Source organism: Schistocerca gregaria, chromosome 6 (assembly GCF_023897955.1).
Source record: "Schistocerca gregaria isolate iqSchGreg1 chromosome 6, iqSchGreg1.2, whole genome shotgun sequence".
Classification (NCBI taxonomy): Eukaryota; Metazoa; Arthropoda; class Insecta; order Orthoptera; family Acrididae; genus Schistocerca; species Schistocerca gregaria.
This window is the reverse complement of record NC_064925.1, coordinates 347,127,357-347,140,148: the sequence shown is the minus strand read 5'-3', so window position 1 is coordinate 347,140,148 and position 12,792 is coordinate 347,127,357. Positions and strand designations below refer to the sequence as shown.

Here is a 12,792-nt window from a genome sequence, read left to right as displayed (position 1 = left end):
ATTGCCCAATTACATCATCCCTGTGTCATCTCCAGAGTGCAGAACATCAAAACTATTCATGAATTTGTCAAGTGATCAGTGCTTAACTGTCCTTGAAACCTCTCAAGAATCATTGGGAGTGGGTTAGGATTCCAAAATATGTCAGATTTTATGTTCCGAAATTGTTGAGTGAAGAGCAGAGCACAGCACTGTTTGCAATTTCTTGCATGCTTCTCATGAAATATGAGGAAGAAGATGACACATTTTTTTGCAGAAACTGTCAAATGTGATGGTACATGGGTCCACAATTATAAGCCTGAATAAAAAAAAAAGAAAATATAGAGTGGCAGCAGGTCACTGATACAAGGCAGGACATGGTTGTCTGCTGGTTAGGTCATGTTAAAGATGTTGTGGAAGTGCAGGAATGTTGGATCATTAATGCTGCCTGCTGCTGTAAACTTTCTTACGAGTTCAACTAGAACAGAAGTGTGTTGTTACTGTATGGCAGACCTCACACCACAACAGTGGTCCAACAGACATTGGGTGATACACATTGGACTGACCTTTAACTTTCATCCTGCAACACAGACTCGCCACTGCATGTCCTCCACTTGGTTGGATTGCTCAAGAAAGCTACTTCGCAAGAAAAGCACTGGTGCAAAGGTTTGTGCATAGTTGGCTTCAATCACTTCGTTGTACTGTCTTTGAAAATGGCATTACAAATTGGTTGGCCGATTGTAAAAGTGTATTGGTAAGGAGGATACAAAATGGTACAAATAAATAAGAAAGCAGGAAATCTAAATTAATTTTTAATAATAAAAATTTTACTACAAATGGCACAAACAATGGAAAATGTAGTACGGAATAATAACAATATTATGAAAAGGATAGATTGCTACTCACTCACAGTGGAGACGTTGAGTGGCAGACACACAACAAAAGTAAGCTTTTGGTGAAAAGGCCTTCTTCTGAACTAGATGACATACACACACACATTCTCGCAAATGTAACTAACGTACACATGACCAATGTCTCTGGGTGGCTCGGCAACCAGAGCCAGTGGTCACGTGTGTATCAGTTGCATTTTGTGTGTGTGTGTGTGTGTGTGTGTGTGTGTGTGTGTATTACTTAGTGATAAAATTTCTTAACAAAAATAATAGATTAATTTAATGCATGGGTATGAATAAGAGATATATGATTAGCACCCATATATGGTATAAAATTATCTTATATAAATACATACATGGTATGTGTGCATTCAACATGATTATGTATGGAAGAAAAGGAGCATGGTCCAGGAGTTAAATGTCAGTCAAAGTGTATCAAACAGAATGACATGTGCCATCACTGCGTTTACTGCAGTACTATGTCCAGCACCACTGGCACTGCAGTACTATGTACTGCACCATACAACATGGTTCTTTCTACATCATATCATTAGAAATGATCATTTTTCATTCCATCAGTATTATTTGTCATGTATCTTGTGCCTGCCAGGTAATTTTAAGGTCAAATGTTGGATGATACCCTCCACTCCACTCCCATCGCTTCATTCAGGCTCCCCAGTCAAACCTTGGGAGTGGAAGTTTCTCGCTGTATCAGGCAGGTTACACACACACACACACACACACACACACACACACACACACACACACACACATTTATCAATTGCAAGTTATGTATTTTTCTTGGATTTCTTTAAAATATTTTGGTACACTGCTTTAACAGATACAGAGCCAAGTGATAACGAGGTCGCAGGATGATGCAAGTAAGGAGCTAAGCCAGCTCTCCCTGAATGAACAGCGTGGGACTAAAGAAAATAGGCGGTCAAACAGTGAGTAGTGCCTGAGAAAAATTTAACTTGCATTAACTATTTGCGTTCACTGCTTTGATTAACTTAGTTCAGCATGAACTTAATGGCTGCATTTAACCAGGTCAGTTGTTAATCTTACAGTGTTGTTTAAATTTCTGCTTCCCATTGTTGGTGATTTGTTTTTGTTTTGCTTAATTCAATGAAGTTTACTGAATTGGTATAATATACTTACAGACTTGTTAGGAATAATAAAAATTGCTTTCATTAATAGGTTAGAAAATAATGGATAAAGTACTCATTGTTTCATAATTAATAATTCTGTTACAGAAAACCAGCCAAACTTCCACCAAAATACAGAAAGAAGGCAGGCAGTTGTTCCTCCAAGAATGCAACAGGAAAATGCAGCGAACAGGCCTAAACGTTACTCATCTCAGAGGCAGCGGTCCTTACCAGAGAGCAATGGACCTACGTATGCACAGCAGCCTCATGGATATTATTCACCTGGTACTGAACTTTTACAAATTTATTACTTGCCTGGTTCTAGTGATAATATTTAAACACTCTCATCCCTTTTAAATATGTTAATTGGTTTAGAGACTGAATTGATGTATCTATTAAGTGAAGGAAAGAAAGAAAAATTGGAGACTGACAAAAATCTAAGAATTTTTATTCACGAATGGTATCTTAATTTACTTTTATGGTTGTTTGTTGCAGGATATGTCCAGCAACCTGTGTATGCAGAGGCACCCCCACCGCCTCCTCAGCAACCACCACCCCCACCGCCTCCACAACCTGCTCCTATGATGCCTCATCATCAGCCACCTACATTTCCACCTCCGTATGCATCACCTACAGCATATATGCAACCAGTACCTGCACCACCACCACCACGTATTTTGCAGCCCCCTCATGGTCCACCACCAGGACCATATGTACAGCCACCACCACCGACTGCTCCTATAATAAATTACATACCAGCTCAGGGACAGTTCCCACCCCAAGGGTATCCTGCCTTCCAAGGTTATGCACCTGTGGTAAGTGTGGTTACCTCCATTCTTATTTTCATAATTAATGGAATCATTATTCTATTTTTTTAATATATTTTTATGGTTCTTATATTCGTTTCCTGTGCAGGGTGAACCCAAATTTTTCCAGTAAAATTTAGGAGATTGTTCAGAAGTATTTTCTAAGTATTTTAATCCAAGGGACCAGGTACATCTGGCAGCTTGTTACAGAGTAATTACCTTTGCATCTGTATTGCACTAATAATATCAGCCTACAAGTGCAAATGTCAACAGCGTGCATTGTGTGTCTCCTTTGAAAACTTTTTCTGTGCAGTCATGTATAGCAGGATCAGAATGTCTCGAGTGTTTATATTGACCTCATAGCAGGATGTATTGATGTTGCAAGATGGTTGACAGTGCAGCTGGTACATAGAACCAGATGGTAGATCATCATGGAATCATAGAGGCTGAAAGAAATAACAGCATGTTTGTTGGTCTCAATTTGTACAGCAGTTGGAAGCTTTGTCTTGCTGAGGCCAGCAGTACAGGCTGGTTCTGTATGGTAGTGATTGCTTAGTTCAGATGTGGTAGCAGGAGGTGGCCAGTGCACAAGGCCACTATAGAGCTGTGTCAGGCCAGACAGATAAAAGGCATGCCATGGCAACAAACTCCTAAGCTAGTCGGTCATACCATTTGGGACAAATGTGTGATCAGCTTGTAGCTTGTGGTCTTACGAACCAAGGACACTCAACCTAGGATGCAAGATCAGTGGCCCATGAACACAAGCCTGCAGTAGCAGAATCCATATATGCAAACCAGGCGGCAGCTTGGCAGCAAGTGAGATGCAAACCACAAGACGCAAGAGCTGCAAACTGCAGATCCCAGGTAGGCATCCTGAAGTCAGTAGACATCAGCCAGTAGATTGGACCCTGATGGGAACATCTTGTTTTTGCCCCCAGCTCCATCAGCACTAAGCAAAGCACATAGTCCAACAACTAGTGGAGGCAGCATCTATTAATAAGTAGGTAGCATGACCTACATCTTGTTGATGACTGACCGTAGACAGTGACAGATAGCATAGCTGGAGCGAGCAGTATTTATGGCCTCTCAACCAGTCCTATTGTGACAGGACTTAATTTTTGACCTTGTAGATCACAGAAGTGGCACAATGCCATGCCTATTCACAGTTTAATGTGGCTCACTGCTGCAACAGTCTGGCCTTCATACTGAAATGTTTCTTCCTACTTTTTCTGTTTTGGTCGTAAACGTTGATAGATAAAACAATTCATTAGTCAGTCTGTAGAATTTTCATAGGTTAATTTTTCAAAGTACTTGCAATATATTTATCGGTCTCACTACATGTGCTTTTCTTTTTGCATCGAAAGAGATTTCTTTTGTTCAATGTATCCATTGAAATTACACACAAAGATAATTGAACCTGACGTATTACCTACAATATACAGCTCTGGATGATGACAGATCAACTACATCACTATGTATTCCAGTTAGACAAGAGAATGTATGAGGGTGAGTCTAATGAAAACGTTAAATATTTTTTTAAATATTATTATTGTGCAGAAGTGGTACAAAGCTGTATCACTTTTCAACATAATTTGCCTCACACTCGATGAAAGTCCTCCAGCGCTTACAAAGTTCATAAATTCCTTTAGAAAAAAATTCTTTTGGTAGTCCGCGCAACCACTCATGCACCGCGTGGCGTACCTCTTCATCAGAACGGAACTTCTTTCCTCCCATTGCGTCTTTGAGTGGTCCAAACATATGGAAATCACTTGGAGCAAGGTCTGGTGAGTATGGTGGATGAGGAAGACACTCAAAATGTAGGTCTGTGATTGTTGCAATTGTTGTATGGGCAGTGTGGGGCCTTGCAGTGTCATGTTGCAAAAGGACACCTGCTGACAGCAATCTGTGTCTCTTTGATTTGATTGCAGTCCGCAGATGATTTTTTAGGAGATCTGTGTATGATGCACTGGTGACATTGGTCCCTCTAGGCATGCAGTGCTTCAAAATGACACCCTTTTCATCCCAAAAGAAAGTCAGCATAACCTTCTCTGCTGATGGTTCTGTTCGAAACTTCTTTGGTTTTGGCGATGAGGAATGGCGCCATTCCTTGCTCGCTCTCTTCGTTTCCAGTTGGTGGAAGTGAACCCAGGTTTAGTCCCCAGTAACGATTCTTGCAAGGAAGCCATAACCTTCTCGTTCAAAGTGTTCTTCACAGCATCTAGACGTCATTCTCTCATTTCAGGAGTCAGCTGCCATGGCATCCATCTTGCAGACACTTTGGGAAACCGGAGCACATCATAAACATGCTGCAATGTCATTCAGTGTCACTCGGTGGTTTTCCATCACTATGGCTTCAAATGCTGCAATGTTCTGTGGAGTCACAACTTGTTGTGTCTGACCTGGACAAGGAGCATCTTCCACTGAAGGCACACCATTTGCGAACTTCCTACTCCATTTGTAGTCTTGCTACTTTGACAAACATGCATCACTGTACTGAAGCTTCATTCATCAATGAATTTCAATAGGTTTCACACCTTCACTACGCAAAATCCGAATAACGGGACAATGTTCTTCCCTGGTGCAAGTCGCAAGTGGGGCGGCCATCTTTATACTGATACTGCAACCGTATGTGTGCATCTGCATTATGCTGCCTAGGCCATTCTGCGCACTGTTTGTAGCACACTTACCAACTTGCAGGATAACGGCACAAAATTTCGATTTGTTATTACAAATTTAAGGTTTTCATTTGACTCACCCTCGTATGTCTACTGGAGTCATCAAAACAATAACAATTGTTACAAATATATTCCAACAGCATTTGTTCTCTGATGAGTATTTCTTTGACATCATGGAGATCACATTCTCAGCATGCCCTCAACTGCGGCACCACAGAGCAGACGCCTTCACCTGGCAGATAGAAGTGCCCATTCGCAGTCCATCTCATCGATAGCAGAGAATCAATACAACTCTGATGAGAACAGAACATAAAACACCTCACGAAAGTGGGGTGCTTCCAACTTACTTCCTAACATAACTGCCGAACAATTTCATCAGACAGTGGAGAGCAGGGAGGTGAGACATATCCTTCCCAGTATGACAGATCACATGTCAGTACTATAGTGCCTTCTGGTGCTAGGTGGGATGGCTGTGAGCCAGGATAGTGTGAGTGGGTTGTGGAAAAGAGGTGGGAGTCGAGGTGGCTCCAGAGGAATACAGCTGCAAATTTAACAAGTTCTTTTATTGACACACCTGAAGTGCTAGGTACTCAGTTACTGGCTGGCTGCTGAATTCTGCTGGGCTGGCTGTCACAAATTCCACGTTTTTGACATGGTACACAGCCAATCTGCAGTGTTTCTTAAATGATTGTAAAGAAGCTATTCAGTAAAAAAAATTGATTCTTGCACATCTTATAGTTTTATGATGACCTGCCTACCACTTTGTTAATGGTCATAGTTTATTGTGATATTTCAAGATTAAGTAAACTATTGCAAGAATTTTTGAAAATTTGCATTGTAAAACTGGGGGCACAATGAATATGCATTTGGTGTATATATGCTGTGTATGAAATGTGGCGAACATATTGAATTATTCTTTAAAGTTGAAAGGATATTGCTGTCTATCACCAGCCTCAAGAAAATGAATTGTACGTAAAGCAGTTGCTTCCGATCGCATGCACCGACAAAAACAGCAGACTGAAATACAACAATCCTCTTATCTCATAAATGCTTTGAGGTATGAAAACAGGATTTTGGTAGATAATAGTATGCACAGAGGATAATATTTTGCTCGTGATTAATATGCAGAACTTCCACACATAGTGTGACACTGAGGCAACTACAGATCTTTTTTTCCAATGAAATAACATAATAATAAGGGCAATCAATACCTAGTGAGAGGAGATTTTTTGTGGCTTTTGCAACAATATAAGTGAAGAAATTACTCATTTACTTTTATACTGAGAAGGGGCATTTCATAAACAATTGATTTGTCTTACCTTCAGTTGCTATTTTAATAATGCACCATTTCAGGATTCCGTCGCAGTTTCAACTACATTAGAATGTTAGCAAGATGAAAATTATTAAACTGTGCTGTGTTTTGGCAAAAGAGGCAGATTTTAACAAGAGAACTTAAGTATTACTTAAGACTTTTTATTGATAATGTTTCCCTGAAGAAAAAAAAAAGAATAAGAAGTGTGACAAAAATAAATCGCTACTTCTGTGAAAATTTCAACAGAATCCTATATCCCAGTACATTTTTAATTATGAATTATATGGATTCTAACTGCTCAGAGGATTTAATTTTTATATCTCAGTGATACGAGAAATACGAAATCATTTAAATTTGTAGAATTCTGTCAACTATTTGTCATAGAAATAAAATCCTTTAAACAGTTTAATCAATCAATCAAATGATTCATTATTAAAAATACAATGGGGTAAAGGATTCCACTGAAATTCCGACAGATGTAGCAATTCATTTTATCCAAACTTCTTACTACCGTTATTTTTCTTCAGAGAAGCGTTCAGTGACATATTTTGAGTAATATGTAAGTTCTCTTGTCGTCACATTAAAATCTGATTCTTTTGGCAAAACACAGCAGAGTTTATAAATATTCATTTCATTAATATTCTAATGCAGCTGAAATTGGGACATGCAATGTAATTGCCTTGCTGGGGATAATAATTTTCAAATAAAAGTAAATCAAAATAAAAAGTCTTTATGGATGTTAACCTTGAAAATTGTAGATGGATAAAAAAGCTCTTAAAATTAGATGGGTGTCACTCACTCAACAACATTATTCCCAAATAATGAGAAAAGACAGAGTAAATGACAGGTGTACACAGATTTATTTGACATTAAGTCACATGGTTCAGCTCACAATCTCACATTTTACTAGTTCTCCTGCATGATATCTTGTGGGTCTTATATACTCTTGCTAACAATTCAAACATTGTTGTATGTAGTAACTTACTTAATTACAGTCACAGAAATTGTTCAGAATTACAGAAAATGTTATCTATGAGAGATTACAATTGAAATATATGAAATATGGTGCATAGTCAAATACATAGTTGTCATTTTCATGGAAAAGTGGGTAAAATGATTTAAATAAACAATGCTGATTACATTTTTGTTAATTGTTTTGAAATTATACTATTCCAAGTATTCCTACCATGTTTCCTCCTTCAAGTGTGAGTACATTACACGGAGGTGACAAAAGCTATGGGACAGCGATATGCACACATACAGATGGCAGTAGTATCACAAACACAGGGTACAAAGCGACAGAACATCGGTGGAGCTGTTCCTTGGACTCACGTGATTCATGTGAAAAGTTTCAAACATGCTTATGGTCACACGACGTAAGTTAACAGACTTTGAATGCGAAATGTTAGTTGGAAGTAGATGCATGGCACATTCCATTTAGGAAACCGTTACGGAATTCAATATTGTGAGATCCACAGTTTCAGCAGTGTGCTAGCAATACCAAATTCACCATGGACAACACAGTGGCCAACAGCTTTCACGTAACTACTGAGGGCAGTGGTGTTTGCGTACTGTTGTCAGTGCTAACAGACAATCAACAGTGCGTGAAATAATCACAGAAATCAATGTCGTACATACGACAAACGTATCCTTTGGGGAGTGCAGCAAAATTTGACATTAATGAGCTATGGCAGCAGATGACAGACAGGAGTGCATTTGTTAGCAGCACGACATTGCCTGCAGTCTCTCCTGGGCTCGTGACCATTTTGGTTGGACCCTAGACTACTGGAAAACCTTGACCTAGTCAGGTGAGTCCCTATTTCTGTTGTTAATAGCTGATGGTAGGGTTCAACTGCTACACAGACCCCACAAAGCCGTGGACCCCAGTTGTTTACAAGGCACTTTGCAAGCTGGTGTTGGCTCCATAATGATATGGGCTGTGTTTACTCACGATGGACTGTGTCCTCTGGTCCCATTGAACCAATCATTGACAGAAAGTTGGTACGTTCGGCTACTTGGAGACCATTTGCAGCTATTCATGGGCTTCATATTCTCAAACTATGATGAAATTTTTGTGGATGGCAGTGCACCATGTCACAGGGCCACAATTGTTCATGATCAGTTTCAAGAACATTCTGGACAATTCATGTGAATGCTTTGATTGCCCAATTGTCTGACGTGAGCGCCATTGAATACTTACGGCATATAATCAAGAGGTCAGTTTGTGCACAAAATACTTCACTGGCAACACTTTCATGATTATGGATGGCTGCAGAGGTAGTGTGACTCAATTTCTGCAGGGGACTTCCAACAATTTGTTGAGTCCATGCCAAGTTGACTTGCTGCACTATGCCAGGCAAAAGGAGGTCCAGAATGTGATATTGTGAGGTATCTCATGACTTTTGTCGCCTCAGTGTCTTTCCTCTTCTCTCTCTCTCTCTCTCTCTCTCTCTCTCTCTCTCTCTCTTTCTTCTTCTTCTTCTTCTTCTTCTTTTACTACCTAGGTAGTAAAATAACCAGTGACGGACGGAGCAAGGAGGATCTCGAAAGCAGACTAGCAATGGCAAAAAAAACATTTGTGGCCAAGAGAAGTCCACTAATATCAAATATCAGCCTTAATTTGAGGAAGACATTTCTGAGAATTTATGTCTGGAGTACAGCATTGTATGGTGGTGAAACATGGACTGTGGGGAGAAACGGAACAGAAGAGAATCAACCTATTTGAGATGTGGTGCTACAGACGAATGTTGAAAATTAAGTGGACTGATTAGATAAGGAATTAGGAGGTTCAGCACAAAATCGGAGAGGAAAGGAACGTGTGGAAAACACTGATAAGGAGAAGGGACAGGATGATAGGACATCTCTTAAGACATGAAGGAATGACTTCCGTGGTACCAGAAGCAGCTGTAGAAGGCAAAAACTGTTGAGGGAAAGAGAGATTGGAGTACATCCAGCAAATAATTGAGGATGTAGTTTGCAATTGCTACTCTGAGATGAAGAGGTTAGCACAGGAGAGGAATTCGTATCGGGCCACATCAAATCAGTCAGAAGACTGATGACCTCCCCCACCCAAAAAAAAAAAAATGATGATGATGATTATGATAATTTGTACTGTCGAATCACACGTATGTGAATGATGTATTCCTTCAAATAACAAGTCGATATGCTTCTGATTTATGAAGAACACCAACGAAATTCAGTGACAGCTGGAGACTTATACACTGAAAGGTATCCTCAACATACTCACCCTACACATCGTATGTTTAAATATGTGTGTGATAAATTGAGAACAACTGGATCTTTAATGCATCGGAAACCTATCTGGCAAAGGAAAGTTACTAACGAGGAAACATAAATTGGTAGTCTTGCCACTGGTGTTAGAGATCCTCATGTTAGTTCTCGTCAAATCACAAGGGAATCTAGCATGAGCCAGAGAAGTGTTGTTTGTATTCTGCATTGCCATAAATATCATCCTTACCATATCAGTTGCCACCAAGAATTAACTGGTATGGATTGTATGGATGGCATTGAATTCTGCCGATGGGATCAACTTCAGATTCAGGATGCTGACACAGTCATTAATTTGATTTTATTTACTGACGAGGCTGCATTCACGGACCATGGAAATGTTAATTTGCATACCATGCATTATTGGGCAACTGAAAATCCATGTTGGCTGGCAAGTTGCACACCAAAAACCATGATCAGTGAATGTATGGTGTGGGATTCTGGAGGACAGAATTATAGGCCCCTATTTCATCGAAGGAAATCTTAATGGAAGGAAGTACACGATATTCCTGCAAGAAACACTAGGTCTGTTATTGGAATAAATACCTTTAGGAACAAAGAACAGAAAGCGGTAACAACACAATTGGTGTCCAGCACATTTTTTGCTGATGGCTAGAAATGGGTTGCAGTGACAATTCCCAAATCGTAGGATTGGACATGGAGGAGATGGTTCATGGCCGGCTCATTCTCCAGACTTGATGCTTCTGGATTTTTTTCTTGTGGAGATTCGTAAAATGCATTGTTTATAAAGACATTCCAACTACACCTGAAGATACGCAAGAGAGAATTTTCAGAGCATGTGCTTCAATAAGTGCCGAAGTAATAAGGAATACTGCTCAATCCATGATGATAAGATTGCAGCACTGCATTGATACCAATGGTCATCACTTTGAACACCTTCTGTAAATGGACGTTCATGCCACCTTTGTGACCTTCAAAGACCTTGTTGTTACACGTCATTGTATTCGTCTCGATATCCCCTAACAGAAAATAGGTACCAAACTGTAGCATCCCATTTAAAAAAGCAAAGTTGACCTTCATGTCTCTGAAGCGACCCCACCTAGCAACAAAAAACCAACGTCATATTATAGCCCCCGTTGTCCCGTGCAACTTTTGTTACAAAAACTTTTCAGCTCCTATCATACTTTCGGAGTTATTCTTGGTGGCAGTTGCTAGTGACTCATCCTGTATAGTCCTGTAGCCTAAATAGACATTTTGTTTACATTGTCAGTTAGCTTCATGTTGTGAATTATAGTAATTATGAATTAATTGTACTCCGTTATGTTAAGCAGTAGTACAGCAAGTTGACTGTATGACAGAGTTGCTACTACAAGTTTGTAACATTATAAAATAATTGGTGTTTCTGTTTTTATCCACTTCTTTGTAAATGGAAAGTCCTGATGTACAATTAAACACATCTCCAAGATACGTGTTCCTACCAATGGAGTGTTGTAACGTTAGCCAGTACTTGGCCATGGAGTTGATGAAAATTACATTGTAGACTCAGAAGATGAAATTACATATGCATCCATACCTGATGACTTAACAGTTAATGAAGCAATCCAAATTAGCTTCGATATCTCAAAAATGGGCTGTTACATTTCAGGCAGGATCATGAAATAGTGTATTGTTAAACTGGTAGCTAACGACAAAACAGGTCAGTAGTTTGTGCACATGTCCACGATTGATATAAAAATAAGCAGGTAATTTCTTCTCTTATATTGTTACAAACCCATAACAACTCTCATTTCACCAGTGTCATTGGCCCTTAATGTCACATTATTTAATTGAAAAGAATCTGTAATTGTTTGAATATCGGGGTAGAGATGGGAGTTTCACATGTTAATCGCATGGCAAAGTACTCTCCTCTTTGTGCATTGGGAAGGACTGCTGATCAACTGGCGGATACATGACATTCTATTTCGTTTAGAGTGTAACTGGCATTGTCTGAGTGTTCCCACCATTAGACAATGATGTCATACACCAAACAGGACTCCTGATTGGCCAGTGCAGTAGCGCTCTGGGACACAAGCAAAGAAAATAGCACCAAAGGTATCACGGAAAACATGGACAGTTCCTTGCGTGGCAGCCAGCTAGCAGATGACAGAGCATGTGAGGGACCATCTCTCGAACCAACAAGTAAGCTTAAAATGAATCTTATTCCTTGTGAGGAGAGCTTTAGATTTTCCCCGTTTATAAAAATTTACAGTTACTATCTTTGGATCATAAAGGAAGTATGTACAGTTTGACCCTGCTTTTTGGGATTTGGGTTTTGGTATCAAGATATCCCTCAGACATGTCTCCACTCTTATCCCTCCCAAGAATAATTGTACCTTACATACTCCTGCGGAAGTCTGAATCAATTGGGATGGGCATATGGTGATTTGCTGTTGCTAGCAGTGACAGAGTTCATATGCAATATTAGTGTATGGTTTTTCCCTTCTGGCAAAATCAATAATACAAGAGTTTCTGAGTTGCATGTATTTTCCTAGAGTCTCCCACTTTCACCAGACATGAGTGAACTGTATAGCACCTATGCCGGATATTGGGGCTTGCTATAGGGAAACAGACTAGCACAACAGGACAAGTGAAGTGATTTCTGACTTTTACTGTTGCGAGGTGGTTAAATAGGAATATGGATTTCTTATCCAGAGGAGTAATAAACTGTAGCATAGCTGGCAGCTCTTTCTGCACATTAAA

At 39.7% G+C, this 12,792-nt stretch overlaps 1 protein-coding gene across 1 annotated transcript in view; it reads left to right on the top strand.

Moving 5' to 3' along the window:
• LOC126279106 (protein CASC3-like) overlaps window positions 1-12,792 on the top strand; it is a 111,304-nt gene that overhangs the window by 76,692 nt on the left and 21,820 nt on the right. Inside the window, exons 7-9 of the mRNA XM_049979588.1 lie at window positions 1,708-1,813; window positions 2,120-2,296; window positions 2,507-2,826. Of these exons, the coding sequence (XP_049835545.1) occupies window positions 1,708-1,813; window positions 2,120-2,296; window positions 2,507-2,826 (603 nt within the window). The remainder of the gene's footprint in view (window positions 1-1,707; window positions 1,814-2,119; window positions 2,297-2,506; window positions 2,827-12,792) is intronic.